The 26396-nt window shown below is 38.2% G+C and overlaps 1 protein-coding gene across 1 annotated transcript in view; it reads left to right on the top strand.

Annotated features, from left to right (window-relative positions):
• The window catches only part of LOC139732841 (neurofibromin-like), a 96224-nt gene that overhangs the window by 7691 nt on the left and 62137 nt on the right, over nt 1-26396 (top strand). Inside the window, exons 2-13 of the mRNA XM_071643682.1 lie at nt 6933-7076; nt 8458-8541; nt 13099-13286; nt 16896-17002; nt 18334-18401; nt 19413-19488; nt 20685-20830; nt 21301-21537; nt 23272-23460; nt 24043-24165; nt 24979-25110; nt 25979-26175. Coding sequence (XP_071499783.1) covers nt 6933-7076; nt 8458-8541; nt 13099-13286; nt 16896-17002; nt 18334-18401; nt 19413-19488; nt 20685-20830; nt 21301-21537; nt 23272-23460; nt 24043-24165; nt 24979-25110; nt 25979-26175 — 1691 coding nt within the window. The remainder of the gene's footprint in view (nt 1-6932; nt 7077-8457; nt 8542-13098; nt 13287-16895; nt 17003-18333; nt 18402-19412; nt 19489-20684; nt 20831-21300; nt 21538-23271; nt 23461-24042; nt 24166-24978; nt 25111-25978; nt 26176-26396) is intronic.

The raw sequence follows: 26396 nt of genomic DNA, 5'->3' as shown, positions 1-26396 counted from the left end.
TAGTAATAGTTGGACATCTTATTTGTCATTGCCTTTTCACGCTATTGTCTTTACGTACTTACAGTAGTATATCACATCATGATTATGGACCTTGTTGTATTGAGACTTCTTCCATCTCCCACACTTGCATCTGTGATACGATTGTAGGTATTGGGCAAGTCCAAGATAACGCGCGCCTTACGTATGGGACATTCAGAGACTTTTATGACCTGGAAAATAGTGTTAATGGCCTTTGATCAAATTGAACTTTTTCATGGTGATTGATATCTAGGAGAAGTATAATCATGTAAAAAATTGAGAAATATGACCTTCACAATTATATTCTAGAAGAGAAAATATGTGCCGTTACGTATGGGACCAGAAAAATTTTGGTTTTTTGAACATTTTTTTCAACCTCAAAACTCTCTAAAAGTATTTTATTCTACAACTTGTAACTCACTGTGATGAAAGCCACAACACTCAAGATCATGAGAGGTAAGTTTCATGTCATGAGGCAAAAAGCTCTAATTACAGGTTCTAATTAAAGACAGACATGACGTGTTACGTATGGGACAATTGTACGTATGGGACACTTTGTCCCCCATTCGTTTAGTGTGGGGAGAACCATGTTTATGGGTATTTTGCATAATCATTGAAGTAAAATCAGTTGAAACTACTCAAATACTGATCCAGATTGTCAAGGAAACAATATTCTCCAAATATTTACCATCATAATCATATTCAATCATATTTTCATATTTTTATGACCAACCTGAGTAGGCATGCCCTTTGTCCCCCATTCGTTTAGTGTGTGGAGAACCATGTTTATGGGTATTTTGCAAAATGATTTTGCAAAATACAAATAAACAAATTTTTGCATAATTATTGAGGTAGAATCAGTTGAAATTACTCAAATACTGATCCAGATTGTCAAGGGAACAATATATTCCCCAAATATTTACAATCATAATCTTTAATCATATTCTATATTTTTATGACCAACCTGAGTATGTATGCCCTTTATTTTTATCAGGATAGTCACTACTAAAAATTGAATAGTTAAGTGTTTACTTCCTTTGATGAAGGACAGTTTGCCATTCAGTTTCAATAAAAAACAACTTGACACAAGAAATATTAATTTTATAATAAAGATGCAATACCTGCTGTGTGGAACCCCAGTAATCGTGTAGATGATGTCTGTCTAGCAATCGGGTCATTGATTCGAGTCATATCTCAGTATGAGTATGTATACCCATGATTTTTGTCGTGGCTACTACTGAAAACTGGTTAAGGACAATTTGTTTATCACTTGCAATTAAAAAAAATGATACAAAAAACACTAATTTGAAGTAACATCTTCATTATCATCACATACGTGTGTTATACAATGGAGCTACAACGTACGTAGCTAGAGCTCTACATTGAGTGGTGAACATTACCCAATATACTAGCAATTTTTCAATCTGGTTGTGTATAACATTCGGTTTCAGTACCCTTTAAATCAGAGGTCTCTACTCTTAAAGGGACTGTATAGTTCTGGTTCAGATGGGAATTCTGATTTCAACTTTTACAAGATAATTGACACTTATTTTATGAAATATTTAAATAGCATACAATTCTAAGAGGAATTCAAAGTTAACATGACAAAAATCTGTTTTGAAATGGCTGAGATATCCAGAAACGTGGTGTCCTAACAAAAGGTGGGTCACATTTGTTATGATAGGACCACTTCATTTGACTTGGTATTTGTTTGTTTTGTGATATCTCAGCCATTTCAAATTGGATCTCCATCAAATAAACTTTAAATTCCTCGTCTCTGAGATTTGTATGCTCTTTGATAATTCATATACAATTGTAATTGGTTTCCAATCATCTTGTAAAATGTTGAAAACTGAATCCCTATTTCTACAAAAACTATACCATCCCTTTAATGCTTGTATTTTGCCATCTCCCCCTCCCCCATTGTTCAGTCAAGTACACGTATTGTTTCAAGTGTCTATAACTCAAAAGTAGCTGCAAAGTTGGGATGCTTTCTTCAGGATGATTGACCATTTGTGTACTGAGAGACCCTCCCAGCTAGCTACATGCATTCACGTGCAATATGTATGAGGATGTCCCATACGTAACGCATTTGTCCCATACGTAACATTATTTAATTCCCTAATAAAAAATATTTCTTTTACTATTTTTCCTTCTTTCTATGGTATTTAACTTTTCTAAACAATAAATTAGAACTTTCCAAAAAGGCATTCAAATAACCTTGGAAATTTCAGAGAAAACCTAAAAAAATGACCTCAATTTGTTACGTATGGGACATCTCATGATAGGACACGAGCTAATTTGCATAATCATTTGCATAATCCCTAAATTTTCATACCAAGTTAAACTACTTGATGAACTTCTTATGTCCACATATTAATCAAATATCATTTGCCTTCCTTTGAATAAATATGAATTTTTATAAATGTCCCATGCGTAGCGCTGTATTTCACATTTATGCAAATGAAGCCCTTGAAATTTGCATAAATTTACATAATATCATTTTTTCCTCCATAAAAATCAAAACTTCAACTCTTAAGCTTCAAAATGATACTAAACATGTCAATATTGAGGAAAGATGAAATTTTGCCTTCTGAGGGGACCTTATCTTGGACTTGCCCTATTATTTTTGTTCTTTTTTTTTTGGGGGGGGGGAGAGCTGTGAATTTCTCACTTCTTCTCTCAGCCATTTTTTGTCCTCTTGTAAGTTTCTCCTCCAGCTCTTCCCCCCCCCCCCCCCCCCCCCCATCCACCATCCCTCCATGTTCCATTAAAGTCTGTCAATTGGCAGTCGTTAGCATTTGTGTAAACACCGGGCCGAATGTCGCATGTTGTTGTTCTCGACCTGCTTCCGCTCTCGCCGTCCCCGCGTTCCCCCGACACCGGTGGTGTTGCCCACAAGGAGAGTCAGCTGCATGGCGGAGGCGAGCAGCTATCTGTTTATTTGCATACCTGCACAGGCAGTTTCCCTGTACATCCGTCTTTGGGGTGTTATAAGCCTGGGAACCTTTGTACATCCACTGGACTGCAAAATAAGTTTATTATGCCTCTTCTTCTTTCTTCTGTCACCGGGTGAAATTTAAAGGGGAATTCCGGTCCTGTTAACACTTAGTCTGATAAGAAAGAAGAAAATTGTACAGGAACAGTGGTGAAAAATTTGATAATAATTTGATAAAAATTGAGGAATTAATGAAATTATGAAGTTTTGCAAATTTTTATAAAACACTTCTCAAACAGTCAATATGAATACACATGTAGGGCCTACAGCTGTACCTGGTGTGAAAATGAGTGAGTTGATGATGTCATCCCTTTACAACTTGCCAGTGCCATAGTTTGTACACACTGTCAGATTCTCAAAATGTCCTCTCTTTTTTGTGTTCAAATGCATTTTTGCCCCAGTTTCAAATCCTAATATATCTGTGTGATCATCATTTTGATGTTATTCAGCCAAGAATAGTATGATGTACGTACTGTACATATGTTGTACGTATGGACATCAGCTTATACACCACTGTAGCTAAAAATTTATTTTTTTGTGTGTGTGTACATGATTAATGAAAAATTGGTACATGATGTCATCAGCTTGTATGTTCATATGAACTGAGTAGAGAACTGTTTTGCAAAAATTAGCAAAACTTGGTAATTTCATAACTTTCCTTTAATTTCATCCAATTTTGATCAAATTTCCACTGTTGTGCTTATAATATTTTACTCTTTCTCTTCAGACTAATTTTTAACTTGGCTGGAATTCCCCTTTAACCCGTTGAGGATGCGGCCCTAGTATACTCAGGCAGGTGTCTATGGGAAATGCGTGTTGTAGCAAAATCAGTCCGTCCTCAATGGGTTAAGAACCTGCTCTGCCCTTGTTCTTGGTTATGTACCATGTATCTACAATTTCAAACTGTGAAGAAGATGATTTCATGTACAAGTACAGGTACACCACATTCCTGTGTTCTTTATGTGTGATATAACATGTATTTACTATGAGTGCAGATGAAAAGTATGCATATCTTACACACAATATATTAGCTACTGTTGTACATGTGTGTAATTTGAAAGGCATCACATTTTGCATTTCACGTAATACGTACATGTAGTCACTTTCTTGTACAAGTGAAGCAGTTCCAGTGCTACTTTAAATATTGTATGAAATGTATGCATGTATTCTGAAGACTTATCAAGAAATAAACTGATTTTTTTTTTTTTCATCAAGGGGTAATACAATATAACACTTCCTTCGTGAAATTCATGTGAACTCACAAACAAAGAGTGAACTTGCTTTGATGAGGTAACCTGAATGGCCTGTGCTGTCTATTAACAATTGGGGGAGCATCCATTTCATTATTTTGCATTTCAAGAATGTATGTGACGAACTTTCTCTATTAATATTGCGCTTAGAAACATCAGTATTAAGCGCTATATAAATGTTATTCCTTATCCTTATCCTAATATTGCCAAATACTTGGCTTGCTGTCAGACGGATGTGCTGACAAGCACCATTTCGAAGGATTACAACATGTACATGAAAAGCCATTGTATACTTGCAGTGTATATCAGTGAATTTACAACCGACAAACCTGTTTGCAGTACAAATAACCCTTTTCCGCTCATGCGCTTTAAATAGTGAAACTATGAACTGCCCTATTTCTTTTGAGAGTGTGTGATAGGTTAGGAGGGAGGGAACTCATCCAGTTTTGGTAAAGGAAAACAAATCGATATCAAGTAAATGAGATTGGATGACATAGATCAGATGGCTTTTAGTGTCATCCATGTATTGAATAGGAATGATAAGAGATGCTATAAAAACAATCAGCCCAAGACAGGGTATATTTATACCACATGTGGGCAATTATCACACCTCCTACTCTAGTGATTGTGCCACAATTATGCTATACAGTGCTCAGATGTGTGCCACTTTGCTGTTTGCACAATAGTTCTAAATAAAGCAAGGTCCTTCCGAATGCAGATGGAAAGAAAAAAACAACAACAACAACAAAAAGGCACGAGGGATGCTATATCTACACAGCCTTCGGCAAGCCAGTAGCACAGAAATAGTTTTCCCAGTCACGGCGCGCTCTCTCTCTCTCTTGCCAGCCAGCCAGCCAGCCGGAACATCGCCGTTTCTGAACTTGAGCGGCGGCGGACAGATGCGAGAGATTCACGACAGTGAACATGGCTAAGCATTCACTTCCTCCAACCTTGGGAGAGTGAATGGCAGGACAGCCTGCCCGCAATAATGCCGCAACTGTTCTCCCGCCCGCTGCCCCACGAATAGCCACATCAATGAAATGCCTTGTCCCAGCAGCTGAATGCAAAGAATTCCCCCCCCCCCCCCACAACAACCGTCACCTTTCTGTTCCAAGCGGAAGAAGAGGGGGAAAAAAGCTGTGGGTCATTGAACTTGAAGTACTACTAGTAGTCAGTTGTACTTGTGTGTAATCAGTACAGCGAAAACTTTATATTTGACTGAGAGTTTTCTAGCCTTTGAGAGGCCATTGGAAAGAGCAGGCTGATCTAATTTTGCCCATCATTTGGACATTTGTCGGGATCATTTGTATCTATTACTTTGCTCTTTCAAATTGTATGTTGAATGTCGTCCCATTTTTACCTGCTAATGGCACAAATACATATTGAATTATATTTCATACTGCTGCATACAAAATCATTTGACTTCTGGTTTTGCTTTCAGTGTCTTGCAAAAGGAAGAAAGCTGTAACCTCTCATGAAGTATTGCAAAACTAGACCTGACTGGATTGTGCCTGGCCGTTGTGACAATAATAATTGTTTGTTTTTCCATCCCATTTGTTCTTTGAATTTGCTCTATTATCAGAGTTATTGTTATTAAAAAAAAAAAATTGAAATGGTGACACTGAGTAATGGTGCATTGCATGTCAAACCTCCTTGTGGAATTGGAGCAGTGTCACATACAAAGTGTACATCACTCAGTAACTACAACTGTACACTGTATGTAATGTACCCGGTACTCAACTGTATGAATGTTCCCATGTGAATATGATGTCATTGTACAGTAGTGTAAGTATTGCCAATGAATACGACAAAACTACATTGTACATTGTGTATAATTATCACTGTGATAATGATTACTGTGAAAGTGATAGCAGAAGTGTTCAAACATTGTTGTTGAATCTGGTGTTGGATACAGCGCAACGAACACATAGTTTACATTGTATGTTTAATTTATGTTGCACATAAGCATTTTTAGTGTGGTCCTGTTTGAATACTTGAGTCTCAAAATTGATAACACATACTTTGTACAGTGACACGTGTACATTGATATAAGCCATTATGATATTTACCTGATAAAGTCAGACATGAAAAGCCTAGAAAACTGCACAGCATGGTGATCTGGCTGCAATAACAAAAAAATGTAAACAAACTGTCATCGTAAATTGGAAATCATGCAGTTACTAAATTGAATGCTTTCCAAATTTCAGAATCTACAATTTGTGTGCTGTAAAATATTCACTTTTGTCAAAATGTTTCACCTTTTCATGATGCTACGGTCTGTTACCATGACGCTTTGAATGAATGGGTTGTGTTTAGATGCTTAAAAATCTCTTCCAATCTTGACTACATAAAAAGAATTCAAAGCTTTTTTTCTCAAAACTGTACAATGTATATCCATGTTTGAAGTTTTTTTGGAATAAAGTAGAGGACAAATCATACATATAATTAGAAATCTTTTAGAGTCCAGGATATCTACCAAGGATAATTACAGATCTATACCAAAATCAGGAAATCATTGTTGAGCAACTTTATCAGGCATTCTTGTTGATGAGTCATGGAGTGAAGTGATCAGACTGCTTCAAATTTCCCCTCAGCAACCTTCATTTACAATGTATGAGTTTTAACTAAAGTTTAATGATTTTTAACTTCTCTGTCATCATCACCAGCTACCAGTGAGACTGGTGGGGCAGATCAGCCACACCCGGGCGGATCTGGAGCGCAACAAGGAGTGCTTGATTCGGGTCAGCAAGAATCTCTTCTCTCAGGTCATCAGTGGTCTTGCCAACATTCTCAAAAACCTCGCTTCCACTGTAAGTAGCCGTATGGATGTAATTTGTCGCCTGCCCCCGTCAGGAGAGGGGCCCTTGGATGAAATTTTTGACCCCAGTGTTGAATTTTGGTTCATGACGTAATTCGACTTGGAAAGCTCTTTCATATGTTGTAACCATCAATTTTTTTCTGTGACTTTTTGAGTGCATTAAGCCTAAGGGCCCTTTTGCTGGGCAGGCGACAATTTATTTACCGTGCAATAATTCTTCCATTTAATCATTTACCAAGGCTTACCTTAACGTGATTGCATGCTTGCCTTTGGAATGATCGAGCAGTCTTTCTTTCCATTTCAATTTTGGTGTTTGCAGTATTCTTTTTGGGAACATCTGCCAAGACAATGCACTGTAGCATGTTTTGGGAAGAAAAAAAAAATGTTCAATAGATGAATCTGATGGTGCATAGTGTTGGTCTATTAGTACCTTGTATTACATGTACATTGTGATATGCAGATGTTATCTTCACTTCAGTGTGTGAATTTGTGAAAACTGAATTGTGTGATTCTGAGTGTCAAACATCCCCGTTTTGTGATGTTGCTCTTGACGTTTAGTGTGTGTGCAGGCATTTGTTTGTGTGTCTTTGTGTCTGTGTATGGGTGTGTATGTCCTGTAATGTATTATCCAATGTTGTGGTGATGCATTGTATATTTTCGCATGCGTTTGTAAGATTTACAGTATTCTTTGCACACACATTGTACACATGTACACTGTATGTACAGAAATCTATACATCTTTGTGCAGAAGCATTGATAAGTGAAGAACATGTAGTATCTTTAGTAGGATTGTTTCATTGTTCACTATTATGAAGCACTATCTATTACTTGTACAACAGTGAATTGAATTTACCCATGATGCTAAAAATGCCAAGGCTCCTGTTTGAACTTCACAGCTGATATTTTCAGAGCTGTGTTCGTGCAGTGGTGAACTTCCTGTTCGTTTCTTTAGCAGGTTTTTGAGAATATTAAGTTGAACAAATTATGTATCATTGTCTAGTTCATTTCAAAATGATGAAAATCAGGAAACTGATGTAGATACAGTGTACAATTTTGCTAGGTTTTTATGGTGGTACATGTACATTTGTACAAGTGTAGGTAGTGCATTTTTCTGTAAACTACAGCCTGTATGTTGCCATGAGCATCAAAATGACATGTGCACTACACACTGTAGCCACCATTATTGTTGTTGTTGTTATCATTATTGTTATTATTGTTATTATTATTGTTATTATTATTATCATTATTATTCATTGCTGTTACTATTTTATTCTCATTGTCGACATAATCTGTTAATAGTGATGTGGCCCGCATTAAAATCCCCTCTCTCAATCTGTCATTGGCCCAATCTTTTTTTCTTTTATTGTGGACAGAAGGCCGTAAGTCCAGACCAGGAGAAGGTGCTATTTCGGTCCCAGCTAATCATTCTTGACACGCTGGAGAGATGCCTGTCACTGGTAAGATTTCTTTCCCCACCCTAGCTTGGTAGACAACATGCACGAATAGTCAACGATAACCACAACAGTGCCAATGCCAGCGGAAAAAAAAAATATAATAATTAAAGTAGAATCATGTGATTTTCATTAAAAAAATATTGGCATACAATTGTATATATCTACACATATATGTACATGTACCCCTACACATCCGCTCAGACTGTGGTAACACTCGTTTGTAGTGTTGGAAGGCCAAGGTGTTGGCAAGATGTGGGTATTATTCAAATCAAAAAGAACAAGTGCAGTAAAAGATATTGAAGACCCTCTGAATTCATTCCAAAGATGCTACAATATACTGTGCGTGTTCACAAGATTGTGACACAATGAAAAATGTACATTACTACACGGTGGTTGATTGGTTAACGACAGCATACAACTTTATTTGTGAATGAAAGGGTTGGAAGATTTGCAATACTGTAAAGTGGATATTTTCGCGCGACTAATTTTTCACGCTAGGCCGGGTCAGAAGAGTTTCGCATGTTTTTAATTTCGCGGAATCAAGACATCACGTACAGGAACATATGGCAAGCAAAAATATTCGCATGCTTTTATTTTTGCGCTTGTTTCTGGTTGCGCGAAATGCGCGAAAATTTCCACTTTTACAGTATACTGTGAACATGATATATTTAGCGAGTCTAATGTTTCGCGAATCATGACTTCCTGACAATTTCGCGAGTGGTTGATTAAATTCATGATAGTGGAGCACAGAACTGAATGGAGAAATGTATGCATGCACATCACATTCTTGCCTTTGAAATTGCAAATAGCACCCGACTCACAAAATTCGCGAAAATAGAAACCTTGCGAAATATTTGGCACCTACAGTGCAGCTTTTATGTGAATCACTCAAGAATTGGTTAACTTCTAGATCAATGAACATGGTAACGTGGCATTCCCAAACAAAACAAGAAACCTTTCAAAATTTCATTTTGCGTTGTATGGAAATCATCGTAGAATGAATAGTTCATGGCCTCGTACATTACATCTGATGGCATTTTACATACAATGCATGATGCATAGTGTAGAGTGCTGCATTACAGTATGTCCCCAAAAAAATTACAACGGGGCCTTCCGCAATGATATCTTTAAAAATAGGGAATCAATCTAAATACAAATTCAGGGTATGAAACTATAACTCATTGCCCACATCTTACAGAAAACCCCATTCGATTTGCTTCAGTGGTCAAAGAGAAATTAGGAATTTTGTAGAGGATGTGGGGAATCTCTTCTGTCCAAATTCTGTCTATTATTCACATACAAGAGCATTGAATTGCTAAAATTGGAAGAATCAGACTCATGACATGCTTTACAACAATCCACGTTTCTCTGTGCCTGCTTAACCAAATTGAATGGGATTTTCCGCAAAATAGAGCTAAGATGTTATATTTCAAGACCCTGAAGTAGCACTTAGACAGGCGATCATATTGGGTGTTATCAATTCGAAAATCTAATTGTAATTTTTGGGGCGACTTACTGCAGTATATTACAAAATAATTACAATGAGATTTTCGCATTGATAACACCCAATATGATTAATTCTTTTAAATGCTACTTCAGGGTCGTAAAATGTAACATTTTAGCTCTATTTTGCAGAAAATTCCATTCAATTTGGTTTAAGCGGTCACAGAGAAATATGGATTGTTGTAAAGCATGTCATGGGTCTGATTCTTCCAATTTTATAGCAATTCAATGCTCTTGTGTGTGAATGATAGACAGAATTTGGACGGAAGAGATTCCCGACATCCTCTACAAAATTCCATATTTCTCTTTGACCACTGAAGCAAATCGAATGGGTTTTTTTGTAAGATGTGGGCAATGAGTTACAGTTTCATACCCTAAATTTCTATTTAGATTGATGCAATATTTTTAAAGATATCATTGCGGGGGGCCCCGTTGTAGTTTTTCTTGGGACATACTGTATATGTGATTTGTATAGCCCAGTACTAGCACACATTCACAGAGAGGAAGCTCGTTTCAATGTTACGACCCAAGTGTCCTTCCAGGGACTAACCAAGATGTAGGTCAACACGCAAATATCTCATCTCCTCACTGTCCTCTCAGCGGCATGAAAGTTTTAATACCTCGTTTGGTTTTCCCCATGTCAGTCCCGAGATGTCATGTGCAGTTTATAGATTCTGCTGTAAAGGCTCCAAGAATTGAAATGAACAATATCCGTTCGTCGTTGTTTTGTTTTTTTCTTCAAGCATAGAATATTCTAGGAAATGTGTACTTTAGTATCAAGCAGTTATTGTGCATTTTTGTATACAATCCAAAGAAAAAACGTCAATGATTTCGGGATTATTCAAATGTGTGCAGAGAAAATTTGTGTGAGCTTTAACCCATTGAGGAGGGGCTGATTTTGCTACAACATGCATTGCCATAGACACTTGTCGGAGTATACTCAGGACTCATCCTCAACAGATTACCCCCCCCCCCCCCATACTCGACATTTCCATTAAAGTAGATGAATACACAATATAGAATTATAAAAGAACTGTCAATTGTAGGAAGAGCAAAATTATTTTTTCATGAACTGTTCTACGTACTGGTAATATCAGTAAGTTTTGTAGTATCGACAGATTTCTTTTTTCTTTTCCTTTAAATATACCGTAAAACGTGTAGCATCAGATCTGTCAAAAGGTAATTTGTCTACTTTATAATCAAGTTCCAGTTAGGAATGCAGAAGGTCCAAATGGTTGTAATGTTTATTTATTTATTTATCTAAATATCTTTTTTTTTATTCTATTCAAACAAAATTGTAATGCTTTTTAAGTGGGCATGGGGAGTATTCGCAAATTTTTTGCTTTTGCTTTTAAACAGAAAGATTGTTTTGAAGTATATATTGTACATTGTAATATTCAAAGTATTGTGGGTTGTGCTGAACTACTGTAAAAGTGGTTCAAATTTTCACAGTGTTCAAATTTTTGCGCATTTCACGCAACTACAGAGTAAAAACTAGCGCGAAAATGAAATCACACAAATATTTTTGCTTGCCATATGTTTCAGTAATCGATGTCTTGATTTTGCAGAATTAAAAACATGCAAAACTCATCTTGCCCAGCCGGGTGCAAAAAATTACTCACACAAAAATATTCTCTTTTACAGTACCTTATATGATGGAATGTTTCCTACATTGTGTATGAATCCTGAAGTGCACATACATGCTGTTCAAATATTCCCCCCCCCCCCCAAAAAAAAAGGAGAAAAGTATGGACAATGCAAATTTCTGAACACTATCACATGTAGGATGCCACACAGAATACAAGTAGTTTACGTCGCACGTTATTGATACTGCGCTACATTGACATGGTACACTGGGAACTACACATTATAGAAAAGTCCATGTGTTTGTCTAGTCCTGAGACAATACTTCATTATACGGATTGGATAACAGGCATTTTACGTCCAAACCTTCCCTGCTGAGGATATCCGGTGTTGTGGTGGGGCAACCAAAATATCCTCATTCTGGCTCTTTAAATAGTTTTTTTATTTTCTTTCTTTTTTACAGAGAGAGAAGTGTCTATTGTTGGGTCTGCATGTCACGAGGCATATTAGCTGTTTTCACCAAATGCTTTATCTGTAACCTTGTGTATCTGTAGATGTTTTTTAATTGCTATGAGCACATTGTCTTCATAGCACTTAGCAGTTAAAAAAAAACAACAACAATCATTTTCTGCCCATTATCTTTCTCCTCTTAGCTGCAGAATACAATATTTTTAAAGCCTGTCCTGTATCATACAGCTGTATGTACAAACACACACATACATCCATGATACATAATATACACACATAATTACATATTTTTATGTAGAAAAATGGACATAAAGCTGGATCAGTACAGTTTGTACTCTCTGCTGCCCCATATCCATAGAAATTCCTGATTTTCATTTGATTTTCATTTGAATAATAAACAACTAATTGTCATTTTCTTTCCTACTTGTATGTACGTTTTTCTAATGCAACAGATGCTCAACATACCTTGCTATATTAAGAATAGAGTACAATTTGCTGATCTCATACACCGTTGCCCTATTTTCCCCTGGTTACAATTCATTATTCCGAGGGTTCTTTATTCAGAAGGGTTATTATTCCCAAAGTTTTGTTATTCCAAAGGTTTGTTATTTTGAAGGTTTGTTCGTTTAAGGTTCATTGTTCTGAGGGTTCATTAACCCCAAAACGATCATAATTCCGAAGGTTTGTCAGTATCCACCCTTTTTTCATTTCCAGATTAACAAACCTTATTCAGTCTTTTTATCAAATAAATGAACCTTTGGAATAACAAAACCCCATTTCGTTTCAGATTAATCAACCTTCGGAATAATGAACCGTATTTCATTTGCGAACTAATGAACCTATGGAAAAATGCATCAATTGTTCAGATTAACAAGCCCGAAAATGTATTACGTTATTGGACTTATGAACATCTTGCAGGTATACGGAATATGTGCGTGTCAGAATAAAAAAAAACTTTCAGAATAACCAACATCACCCCTATTTTCCCCCCATCTTTGTTTCCAGCAACCCAAAGACACATCTCGGTCAGACGAGACCATGCTCGTCAAGTCCCTCCTCCCCGAGATTTGCCAGCTCCTCAACGTCATCTCGGAGAACCCCCTGACCCATCAGCTGCGGACGTCTGCCTCCCGCGTGCTCTTCGCCCTCAGCCTCAACAACTTCAACGCCGTCTTCAGCCGAATATCCGCCAGGTACGACTGTACTGTAATACAGTAGGGGGGCTGGCTATTTCAATGACTGCGATGACATAAAAATACACTGTAAAAGTTGACATTTTTGTGTAGGAAGAATTTTCGTACATTTCCTGGGACCAGAAACTGGCACAAAAATAAAATCATATGTGTATATTTTTTGCTGGCGATATGTAAGACTATCTAATGTTTTGATTACGTTGAATTAAAAACACATGGAATTTGTTTTACCCAGCCAAGCATGAAAAATAACACCTACATGTATGTAGGCAAAAATATCCACCTCTACAGTAGCCAATTTAATTGTATAGTGAATGTGGTCGTGTTGTAGATAGTAGCAACTAGCTTTAATAGAATATCACTATGTGATATTTTTACTTGCCAAACATATGGTACGAGCTGGCACCACACAGCCGCCAGTAATTTTGAGCCAAGTTTATTGCCCCTGCCGTACACCTGTGTCACTGTCACATCCAGGTGTATTCAGTACTTCTATAGAAAGTGAAGGAGAGATTATAATAGCAATCTATTCATACTCCAAACATTCATTTGTCTTATAATGACACTCATTGTGGTTTTGATGACCAATCAAAGTCCAATGAATCACCGACAGATTGGTTTTGGTGTCCTTGGCAAATTACTTAAAGACTAATTACTTTAAAAACAAATTACTTAAAGTCCTGATGTTGCTGTGCTGTCCTTTAATTTCTACACCAAAAAACAGAAGTTGTTTTATTTTTCCCCTGATTTTTTTTTTTCTTTTAGTTTGTTCAAATACAAGGACATGTGATATACAACAGTCAAAAAGTCTGGAAACGTAGTGTTTTGCTTTTTTTTTTTTTTTAATTGGTATAAATATCAGATGAGAATCTCCTTGGTCAAATTGAAGTAAATTGTATTTAAGAAGGTGATGATATTTTCTCTACTTTGTACTTCTGTTTTCTTTCAAGGATATTTTGTGCAATGTGCACATTGTCCAATTAACATTAGAACTCAGGGATGCACCTGAGATAATGTTGACAATCTCTAAATTCCCATCAATGTTTGACTGATATTAAAAGACATTGGGTAAAGTGAAAGCCAGTAGTCATGGCCTGTAACTTCAGTCCAGATCCTTGCCTGTAAATTCACCTGTTTGTGCAGTATTTTGATTTATAATGCAGGAGCAACATCTCATTTATATTCAGTATCATACACAGATCAAGTATTAAAGAATGAAAGACTAATCATGCTTGGGTGAATTCTAGGGATGGAAAATATGATGATAGTACATAGAAAATGAACGAATGGGTTACAATTTGGTATAGAGCAAGGATGCATTTATATCAGATGTCATTGTTACATTCAATATTTCTCTCTTATCTTTCTATCCCTCTCTTGCTTTGTGTGTGGGGAGGGTGGTGGGGAGAGGAGAGTTGGAGAAGGGGAACAATTTATACTGATTTCATTGAAGCCCTCATCATCAGGGGAAATCCACTTTGAGATAAGATTGATAACCAGTGTTTGCCTCATTTTCAAGCATCCTGCCATCAAATATATTGTATGTATACATATATTCTTTTATATATTTCTCTCTTCCCTCCTTCATCATCTTGATCGAAGACATCTGTAGCACAGGGTTGGGCGCATCAGGTTGCTTCTTCTTTTTTTTAATGGTGGAACAGGCTCTTGAGAAGTGGAAATTGACAGAAGTAGGAAGTATGCAGTTATCCACTCAGGAAGGAAGCTATGACCCATGGAAGTTTTGATTTTTTTTTTTTTTTTTTCAGAGCGCAACCGAAACTTTGCGGCTCACTCGATGAACAGTCATTAACGAGCTCAACATCTGGAATCCATTCTTTATAGGGCCCAAACATACAAACATACTTTTCTTTTCTTCTTCTCCTTTTTTTTTGTGTGTGGGTTTGGGGGGAGTATATGCATTTCATTTTCAGATGTGAAATGGAACTGAAACTATTTAGGATGAGTGTACTGTTATTTGTCAGTGTTTTATGCATACAACATGTACTACAGATGGGCAATGTTCAGTGTTATTGCTGGACTTTGTACTTTGCACAGACTTTTGTAATCGATGTAAAAACAAGAAGAGGGAAGTCTTCAAATTGTTAGCGCAATTGTTTTGCCTCACTTTAAACCTCAAAAGTTAAAATCATAGCTCCCAGCGTGTGAGTTTTTAATAGCAATTTGCTAAAGCTCAGATTCAGCCTTGATAGTACGTGCCGGCATCCATTTATAATTACACACGGACACAAACAAAAGGCCCGTCATATGACTAGTGTATGTGTAGTGTGTTTAGTTCTAGCTGGTGTTGCGCAATAGAAACATGACTCATGAGTAGACTTGAGCTTTTGTTGGTTTGCTGTATCTGTCATTGTTACGCTGCGTGACTCGAAAAAATGTGGATGCGGCAACATTTTGACCAAAGTGCAACCGCAATGTCAGTTGTGGGGGAAAGAGTACGCAGGAAGTATTTGGTATTTGTTTTTCTGGAAGTGATGACACCACCGTGGAGTGTCGATTGTTTGACAGGGCTTTGGTTGGTGTAAGTGATGCCTCATGTATTTTAGGCATGTGAGGTTAATTTTTTTACATACGCAGTTTTTGTATTTTCTTGAAGTCACCTGAGGCAGCCTAATGTATGTAGGGCAACTCTGTTACCCTTCTCAACGAAAGGATATGAAGTTTTAAGAAATAGTGATTTTCTCATTTTTGTGTCACTGAAGTTTTGAGACTCTAAAGCTTTCCAATTGCGTAATAGAAATGGTAGTGATAATGATGATAATAATAATAATGACAATAATAATGATAACGATGATGATGATGGTGATGATGATGATGATAATGATAATAATAATGTACTGATAATAATGATAATAATAATAATGATAATGATAAGGTGCAATAAGTTTATTTGTTTTGCTTTTATCCAGTACATGAATAAGTAATTTTTTTTTTTTCGTAGAAATTCATCCTTTTGTGATTTTCCAAGTTTGTCATCATAAGTACGTGTTAAGGACAATCTGTAGATCATCGGATACCAGTGGTTTAATTGAAGGTCATGGTAATGGCATATTGAGTTTCAGTGTTAGCTCACTGCACAGCTAATGTTTTCAACATTTCACATCGGCACTTTCTGAGATTCAAATACTTAAATATCAGGTTGCATTTTCCTTCTCACTCTGCAATGCTTGTTTTCTGTAGTTTTTTCTTCCTTCACATGCTTTCAAAATATATCAATATGTTGGATGACATCTAGCTTCTCATAGGAGGCTTTGTAACAAATATTGCAAGAGTTTTATCGCAAAACGGATTAAGCACCTTTTTAAAACATTCTAAGTTAGTTCATCATCAGATAGATCAGAATAAAACTTCTCTGATGATACCTCACTTGTTGCATAATAAGGAATATTCTTGAAGTTATGATTAAGAATATCCCATATTGTCTTGTTGTGTTCTTTGTTTTTTTAACGGGTTTAATTGCAAAATGTCAAAATGACAAGAATGGAGTTGACTCGTTTTGCAATCAAAATTCTTCATTTCCCCGAGGGAATAATCATGCATGATGCAAATCGAACACTCCTATTTCACTGTGTTTCAAACCGATTGCAGGCTGGACGCCCTCAGTAAATCCAGCGACGAGTCGTGTGATGAAAGTGACATCGAGCTCATCCAGCATATAAACGTGGACTGTGCCCGCCTCACCAGACTTCTAAATGGTAAACAGAAACCCAAGAACATTGCATCAAGTATTAATTGTATATGTGTAATTGACTAGCGAGAGGCTACACTGTATAAGTCATACAAGTGTAAAAATGATAGCATTTTGATTTTTCATGTAATAGGCTGTGTGTGCTACAGAAGTACTAAATTCTCAAACTGTCAGATGTGCCAATTACTAGTGAAAATGATGTGAGTATTATTGACTATAATGAGAATGATGATGATGATAATAGTAATGATTATCATTTTAAAGGACAAGTTCACCTTCATTTTATAAGGATTGAGAGAATGCAGCTATATTAGTAGAACGCATCAGTGAAAGTTTGAGGAAAATTGGACAATCAATGCAAAAGTTATGAATTTTTAAAATTTTTGTGTTGGAATCGCTGGATGAGGAGACTACTACAGCTTGTGAGTAGTTATGCGTACAACAGTATAAAGAAAATGTAAAGAAAATTCAACATATTTTCACTTCTTTCGCATAATAAAAGAGCACTTGACTTGCCTCTTTCTAAAGGCAGGGGGAATAATATTACCCATAACATATGTCGGTAACGAGTCAAGGGAATGTGTACTTTTTTCAAAAGATGAAATTTTGTGAAATTCTCTTTATATTTTCCTTATATTGTTGTACGCATGTGACATCTAAGTTATTCATACACTGCAGTAGTCTTCTCATCCAGCGGTTACTGCACAAAAACTTCAAAAATTCATAACTTTTGAACGGATTGTCCGATTTTCCTCAAACTTTCAATGATGTGTTATACTAATATTGCTACATTCTCTCAATCCTTATGTTTATGAAGGTGAACTTGTCCTTTAATGAAATGATGACAGTAACATTCTGATAATGCTGGTATTGTTGATTTTCTTGCTTTTTTTTGGGGGGGGGGGTTAAAGCCTAATTGCACTGTATGCAAGTGAAAAAGATAAATGCAGATGAAAAGAATAGAAATTGCTGCATGGTTGAGGAGCTCTTGACTTCCTGTTGAAGAGGTTTGTCTTGGAAGATGTCTTGAAACTCTTCATTGTATCTGCATGATTGTAATTTTATCTCACAATGTTATACTGTTTCACAATCAATGCAGTTATTATTGTGAATGTGACACACTTTAATGTTCATGTTCTTACGTCACCAGGCTCATCCTTTGATAATTACAGCTGTAGCTTATCACAATTGATTAGCTTGTGGCATTTTACTGGTTTCTTGTACCTTTGTAATTGCACTGCATTCTGCACAGGAAGAGGATTTTACGTACACTTTGTTACTGTTTGGAACTGATTTTGTTCTCCCCCCCCCCCCCCCCCCCCCCACTTGTCTTTGCAGAAATCATCAGCAAATTTCATTCCCTGAAGCGAAATGCCATGACTGCGCTGGCGCAGAGTCTTGAAAAGGTTTGTGAATGCTTCAACATCTGGATCTTCCATAGTACTGCTGTAGCTTGTGTTCTAGGATGAAGCAAGTTCAGATCATCATTTCCAGAAGAAATTGTATGAAAAGATCACATAGAAATGGTGATATAAACAATAACCAAACTGTGTCAAGAATTAATTTGCTTTCCATACATTATATCCAGACTAGACATAACCAAATTTTTCACCGTCAAATCAATTTATTAATGTTACAGCTATAGATTCATCTTTGGACAGTGCCATATTTTCGATTTAAAGGAGTATTGCAGTTTAGGATTTATGAAAGCCGTTACAGGTTGTACCTTGAGTAGAGAAGAACCTTAACCCTATGGTTTAGGAATCTGATTGTGTAGGGATATGTCAGTGTGCAGCAGATTAAAAAAAAACCAAAAAAAAAAACAAACAAGCAGGTTTTAAATGCTGTAGTTACAGGAAGAAGGTCCTTGCTTTTCCCTGAATAAGTCAAGTACAAAAATGTGGCAGAGTCACTGTGTTGTACACTAATATAGGAAAAACAAATTCCTATTTGATCCTCCAAAAAGTATTGCCCTTGAACTGTCTAGGCAAGACTCGTAGTTGATTTTATGCTCCATTTTGTTCTATTCAAACAATTCGTCCATTCTTTCTGTGCTGAATTCTGCACATACAACAAACATCATGCAAGTCCAAAAAGAGCCCAAAACCTTTTTACAAGGGAGCTACTATGGAACAACAGCAGAACTTACTTTGCCACCGCAGTATCCCTGAGAGATTCCAGTGACAAGCATTTTGTCTCGTATCAAAGGTTGTCAATTTCAAGATTTATACTTGCACTGTAGTTTGTAGATGCAGGTATTTCATCACATATATTTAGAATCCTAGTTTTCATTATTGGTTTATTGTTTTCATTTGTTATTATTATCATCCACTTCATTATTATCATAAGCTTTAATATTCATTGCTACTTTCATTTTTTGGCTTTTTTTTTTAAATCAATTTTTATTTTTTTTCCAGGCAATCTGGAATTGGATGGACAACTACCCACAGGAGTTCATGCAGCTGCAGCAATACCAGCACAGGGACAGCGATGGTCAGTTTCCCAAATACAGTCTCTTATTCAAGCAATCACATCATGTCCGCCTTGATCATGGCCCTAAAGACATTAATTTCCAGGGACCCTTTATATTCTACATGTATGTAGTGATTGTTTTTTGGATTATTGCCGCTATGGTTATTGCCATATTTTTAGTGCTGTAAACATCAATATTTTCATGTGTGAATTTTGCGCACCAAGCACCTCGAAATATAACCGCGGATTCTTGAATTCGCGTGTGCAATTGTCAACTCATTCGTAATGTGCAGAGAAAATTGGGAAAATAGTTTTAGAATTCACGCTAGCCAAAAATAGCACAAAATATGTGAAAATTAATGTACCTAGAAATTTCTGCATTTTAAGTACATCTTCCCCGAGGTACACTATATTCATTTCTTCACATCCCGGCTCACTTCATATACATTTACATCTATTTTGACTATGCATTGGAATTAGAGCAATATCCGTTTCATACACAGTAGTTAAAGTACAGAATATTTCGCTGTTTAATTCTTCACAACATCATGGACAAATAAGATTCTCTTTCATTGCCCCAGTGAAACAGAACAAAACAAAAAAATTGATTTGCAAGAAAGCTTCCTCTTCTACACAACTGCTATCCTTGAATAGTTTATAGTGTGAAGAACTGGAGCAGATATTTTGCATTATGCAATTTCCCAGACTGACTGTCATTTCTGTGAAATGAATGAGAATGGCAAGATTGACATGTATTTAACAGAGTGAATGCACACACTGTCTTCCTTTGTTTATCATTTCAGGAATCAAGGGGCTTTTAACCTAGACAAGATTGAAAAATCAAAATTGTCATATGTCTCCCACACATGCTTACCCACAAATCTGCAAATTATATTTATTTCTAATATATGTAATTAATTTTATTTGATTTATTATACTGACTTTGACAATACTGTAAAAGTGGAAATTTTCGTGCATTTCGCGCAATCAGAAGCTAGCGCAAAAATAAAAGCACGCGAATATTTTTGCGTGCAATATGTTCCTATGCGTGATGTCTTGATTCCGCAGAACTAAAAACACGCAAAACTCTTCTTACCAGGCCAAGAACGAAAAAATTAGTTGCTTTTACAGTATTTGAAGGTCACTTGCATGCTTGATGTCAAAGGTCATTGAATTTATCTCCTTTTTCTCCCCCCCCCCCCCCACCCCCAACCTAGGAATCAACTCACGCCTAGGCCTGACCCCACACCACTGTGCCGAGTGCTGTGAGAAACTCTTTGACCTGGCCGAAAGCCAACAGGAATCCGCCAAACGAAAGAGTCCAATGCTGCTGCTACAGGTCATGCTGCTAGTCTTGTGTCCAGTAAGTACAATGACCCCTTGGGGTCAAACCATGTTACATCTTAACCTCCATCTTCCAATAAGTACAGTGACCTCCCCTGAACAAACTGTGTAATACATCTAAATTTCCAACCTCCTACCCCCTACACACGTGCAAACACACTCACACAAAGACTCATGCTACAGGCCATGTTGCTTGTCTTGTACCAAGTCTAGGACAATGACCTCTTGTGGTCAAACTGTATTACATCTTTACAGCCACTCCCCTTCCCCCCCCCCCACACACACACATACACATACAGACCATTGTTACAGGTTATATTGCGAGTTTCAAACTGAGCCAGTTTTGCTGCATGATATGTTACATGTATCTAGTAGGAAGCCATATTCACATGAACTTTTTTTGTGTGTATGTGTGAGTAGGGCATTTTGGTTGACTGCATTGTACGTCCACCACACCATGATATTCTGTTGCTCCTCCCCCCTCCCCAGGGTCCCCTGGCCGAAATCCTGACCTCCAGCCACTGCAACCTCTCCTCGAAGCAGTCGCAGAAGAAGCAGCTGCTGGACTCGCTGCGGCGCTGGCTGGAGCCCAGCGGCACCAACAAGCAGCAGACGGAGTGGGCCGTGGTGGCCTGCGTCAAGCTCTGCAAGGCTGCCTCCTACCTGCAGAACACAGAGGGCAACGCCCTCTACGAGTGGGTGCTGGACATGCTCCGCGACCTCACGGTGAGTTCACACCCACTGATCTCTAATGGATGTTATAACTGGATAGCTCATTGGCCCATTCATGCTGTACAAACGAGTGAAGCCGCCACGCTGCCATGTTGCCAGGCACACTCTCACGGGGACTTGCACGCATTCTCCAGCAGAGACTGTCACCAAGAAGATGATGATGACAATGATGATGATTGATGATGATTATGATGATGACAATGATGATGGTGATGATGACGATGGTGATGATGATGGTGATGATGATGATGGTGATGATGATGATGGTGGCGGTGATGATAATGATGATGATTTTGATAATGATAATGACGATGATGGTGATGATGATGATGATGATGGGGATAATGGTGGTGGTGGTGGTGGTGATGATGATGATGATGATGAAACAGTATTTTGTAGCGCCATTAATCTGTAAAAACGTTCAAAGGCGCCCAGCTCCCACTATGTGTCACACACAGTGTATTATTCACAAAGATCCTTTATAGAATGGGTAGCGAGAATCCTGTGATCTGATTGGTCGAGAGCTATGTGTTGATTTTTACTGGCCGCACGCTGAGTCACAGTGGTAAACATGTTATCGCGCTTTTAGCAAGAGTACGCGTACTTGTAACAAAGGTTTGCGCACTAAACAAGCGTTCGCGCACTCAGTACGAGACGCCTATTGGCTGAAACAACCATGCATCAGTTTTTACCGATGCATGCTCGTTTACGGCAAGCCAAAAGGAAATGCATCCAGTAATTTTGTCATCGGGGAAACAAGATAGAAGAAATGGGTTTTTTGGCAAGAAAATTACCCATTCTATTAATCAGATGACGCACATGTCTTTTCGTGCGTCAGTCGGAATATACATTGTAGTGTGCATGCGGTAACTATGAAATTTAGCCTAAACCCATTCGGCTTCGCCTCATGGGTTAAGCATTCCATAGTTACCTTATGCACACAATTCAGACTGACGCACTCAGACCTGTGCGTCATTTGTATATTAGTTTGTTCAGATGACAAGGTGACTGCTCAGTCAAATCACCCTGTTTCAGTTTTCTTGGCTTTAATATCTCATGCTGTATTGAGATGACAGCACAGATCACTTTTGAAGAGTTCTTCATCCATGTGTGTATAGTAATCATGACTATTAAATGGGTACAGTTGTCAAAGACACATTAGGTGCGGTCAGACTGGCAAATGATCAAGAAGTTTAAGATTGCGATCTTTAAGATCTTGAAGTTTTGCTGGTGTGACTGCAAACTTCCTGTGACACTTCTCGCTAAACTTCCCACTCCAACTAGGGAAATTTCTCCACCCTCGCCAAACTTCTCAAAGTTTTGCCGGTGTGACTGCTAGAAAACTGAAACTTCGTGATCTTTGTTACACGATGTGATTGTATGTGACCAGTCCACCACCTGTTTTCAGGCTGTGTCTCAGAAGTACACAGCTATTGTAATGTGCAGGTGTTATGTCACAATCACCAGCCATCAGACTGCATATTCTTTCTTCTTCCTTGCACAAACTACTCGATCCAAAGATTGAGAAGTTTGGCTGCCAATATGACTAGACGGCAAAAGATTTCCAAAACTTTGCGATCTTAAACTTCTTGATCTTTTGCCAGTCTGACCGTGCCTATTGAGACATACTTCGTTGTTTTCCTCCCTATCAAAGTGCCTGCTTTGTCTTCCAATGACACCAAAAATATATCTCAACACCATGTCCTTTTCCAATCTCCGCTGCTGCAGCAACACCTGTTCTGTCCGGCTCGCACCCAGCGTGCCCAAGTGGACGTCGAGCTCCTGATCGACTGCGCCGTGGCCTGCTACAGGCTGCGTCCCTCCAACAGGGAACACTTCATGACGTGCATTCAGGTGCAGGTCCCCACTGTATTCCACCTGGTCCTGGTGCAGTCGCTGCATACCATAGTCACCAAGGTATGTATTCCGTCCACTGAATTAAGACGTTCCTCAGGAAATAGATTTTGTTATTCCGGCATTTGGGCGTTTGTGAGTCGTCTAACGTCACCACTTTTATTTTGGTTTCATGTTCTGTGCATCTTTTCTTGTGAGACAGTTGATCAAAGGAGAATTAACAACTCACAAAAATATAACCTCTGGTAACAAATGTGCATGTACATTGTATGTATCATCTTTATTGTGGTAAATTGCAAAGTTTTCTGTGAAAAGGGAGAACAAATCCCCATTCTGTTTCTGTGGTGCTTGATTGTGAATTTGTTGCTTGCAAAATTGTCTTTTGCTCATGTACTCTGAGGTGGATAAAGTATATATGACCAGTTGCTTTTGCTATTTTGTGAAATGTGTGCTCTTTTTAAATTCCAGATATTTGTCGTATGAGGTGCCATTTCTATAAACCTTCACTATTGTGTATTTTCGAAGTTTACCTTGGCAAAGTCTGCTCAAACATGATGTGGATTTTCACAAAAATTATGGATCGCTATTGATGTGTACCGTATATTCTTTATCTTGTATGGTAATTAATTCTTTTGCCCTTTCCAGACCCACATGTCATGGTGGCCAACGATAGATCAACTCTACAACTTCTCAGAAAATCTCAGGAGGCTGTTTGAAATGTATCGAAAGAATAACCCCAACCATGCCAACCCTGTCAGGTCAAGTCAGGTAGGTGGAACCTATGTTGCAATTTCAGTCACACCAGACAAATATATTATCCCGAAATGAATTTGCAATATGTATGGACAACACTGTTTCCATCCCCCTACTGTAAAAGTGCAGGATTTGTGCATCTTGCACAACCAGAAACTAGCACGAAAATAAAAGCAAACAAATATTTTTGCCTGCCATACAGGTGTATGTTCCAGTAGTTGATGTCTTGATTCAGCAGATTTAGAAACATAGAATTTATCATAACCGGCTGAGCGAGAAAAATTACTTATGCAAAAATATCCACTTTTACTGTATCCATACATCTGTCGTCCAAGATTACGACAGATAATATTACGACAGATAATATTACCATTACAAGACTAAGCCATCTTGTGTAAGCCTGCTGAGTTATTTGCTATTTTGTTGTAAGACAGGAATAACCATCTTCATTATGTTTCAAATTATATATTGATCTTCAGCAAGTTTTGACAGTGGAATTGTTTGGAAAAAAAAACAAACAAACTCGTGTCATATTCAGATTCTTATTCATTTTTATTGGTCTATGATAGGACATAGAAATTCTATTTCCATCAGCATTTTTACAACTGTAGTGCAAAGACAAATGACATCACAGTGACTTGTTTCCATTACAGTGTTAAAACCACTCATAAATCAACTAGAAAAGTGGCTCTGATGACTGGTATGCTCCCGCTATATCGCATCATTCTGGAATTCCTGTAATTGCCCCAAGTGAAATGCAGTTACCATGCAGAAAGACTGATTACCAGCTTGCTGTGATATCCTTGCACTCTATCTCCCCTACACCAGCCGAGCCTGACCACACTCAAGTCCAAGATGCATGGCCGCAAGTCGCGGGACAAGTCCAGCGAGGATTTCCCCAGTGCTGTGCTGCTCTGGTTGGTCAAACTTGTCCATGCTGACCCAAAACTCATGCTGCACGTAAGTTCAGTTTTTAGAGAGAAATGGTGGATATCACGTCCGTTGTACATGTACTTGGCAGAGCATTGCTTCACTTGTTATGTTTTTTCATGGGGTCTAGGGCAATTACCCCCTCAGCATTTACCCGCACCCTTCCCCTTCCCCTAACCCTAATCCTAATCCTGAACCTAATCCTAACCCTAACCCAAACTCTTACCCTAAAACCTTACCCTAACCCTAATCTTGAGTCTAACCTTATCACTAAACCAGTATTTAGCTGGGGGGGGGGGGGGGGGGGGGGTAATTGCCCTCGGGGTAATTGCCCTGATACGTTTTCACGAGTCGAATATAATGTATGTGAGCATTAACTGTAGACAAAATGATAGGACTATCATACTGCTTTAAGCCTTTGTGTGTTATGAGTGCTGATTTAACACAGAAAACCCCTTATTATTATAATACACTCTGTCCAAAGTCCCTTACACAGGAACTGTTGATGTACGAGTATTTTTTCTCAAATACAATATGGTGTTTGTCGTTTTTCTATCTGTACATATAGGAAGGGCCACTGGTTACGTAGTCAGATCATAGCATTATTCAGATACATGTACATTACGTCTTTAAAAAAAACAACAGCAACAAACAAAGAAACAATGAGCTTGCCATTGAGGAAAAAATGACACCCAACCTATGGGCTGTGTAACTGGGGGAGCTAGAGGGAAAGGGAATATTGACCAATGACCCAGCTGCAAGCACAACCCCTGCCCCTTTCCTTTCTCTCTTCCCCCTCTACTTCCCCTTTGTATCTTCCTGCCTTCCTTTCCTTCCTTCTCTCTTTCCTGTTTTTAAATATTTCGTTCTCCTCTCCCTGCTCTCATCCGCCCACCAGAGCTCGGGCTCGGCCGGTCACGTCATCCAGAACAACACCTACCAGCTGATCACGGGGCTGGTCAACCTGATGTGCCAGTACTCCACCCTGCCGGACATCTCCGTGGAGGCCATGAAGGCCCTGCTGACCCTCCACCAGCCGGGCAACGTGGAGCTCTGGAACCCGGAGGCCCCCATCGCCACCTTTTGGGATATCAGGTGAGCTAAACCCACCCAGGCAGCAGCCTTCATGTTCTGCGCCCCACTCAATGAATGGGACTGATGTGCAGGAGTGTGTGGAGCATGACACCACATTTAATGTGTGGGACTGATGTGCTGATCTGCTAGAATGTGTGGAACCGGACACCGCATTAAATGTATGGGACTAATCATTGCAGGCCCACTCAGCAATCATATCAGCCAAGTGATTTGAGATTTTT

This window comes from Diadema antillarum, unplaced genomic scaffold (assembly GCF_040938485.1).
Source record: "Diadema antillarum isolate AM-2024a unplaced genomic scaffold, OU_Dant_1.0 seq00000454_RagTag, whole genome shotgun sequence".
Taxonomy (NCBI): Eukaryota; Metazoa; Echinodermata; class Echinoidea; order Diadematoida; family Diadematidae; genus Diadema; species Diadema antillarum.
Note: the sequence above shows the minus strand (reverse complement) of the source record. Positions and strands in the feature narration are given on the sequence as shown.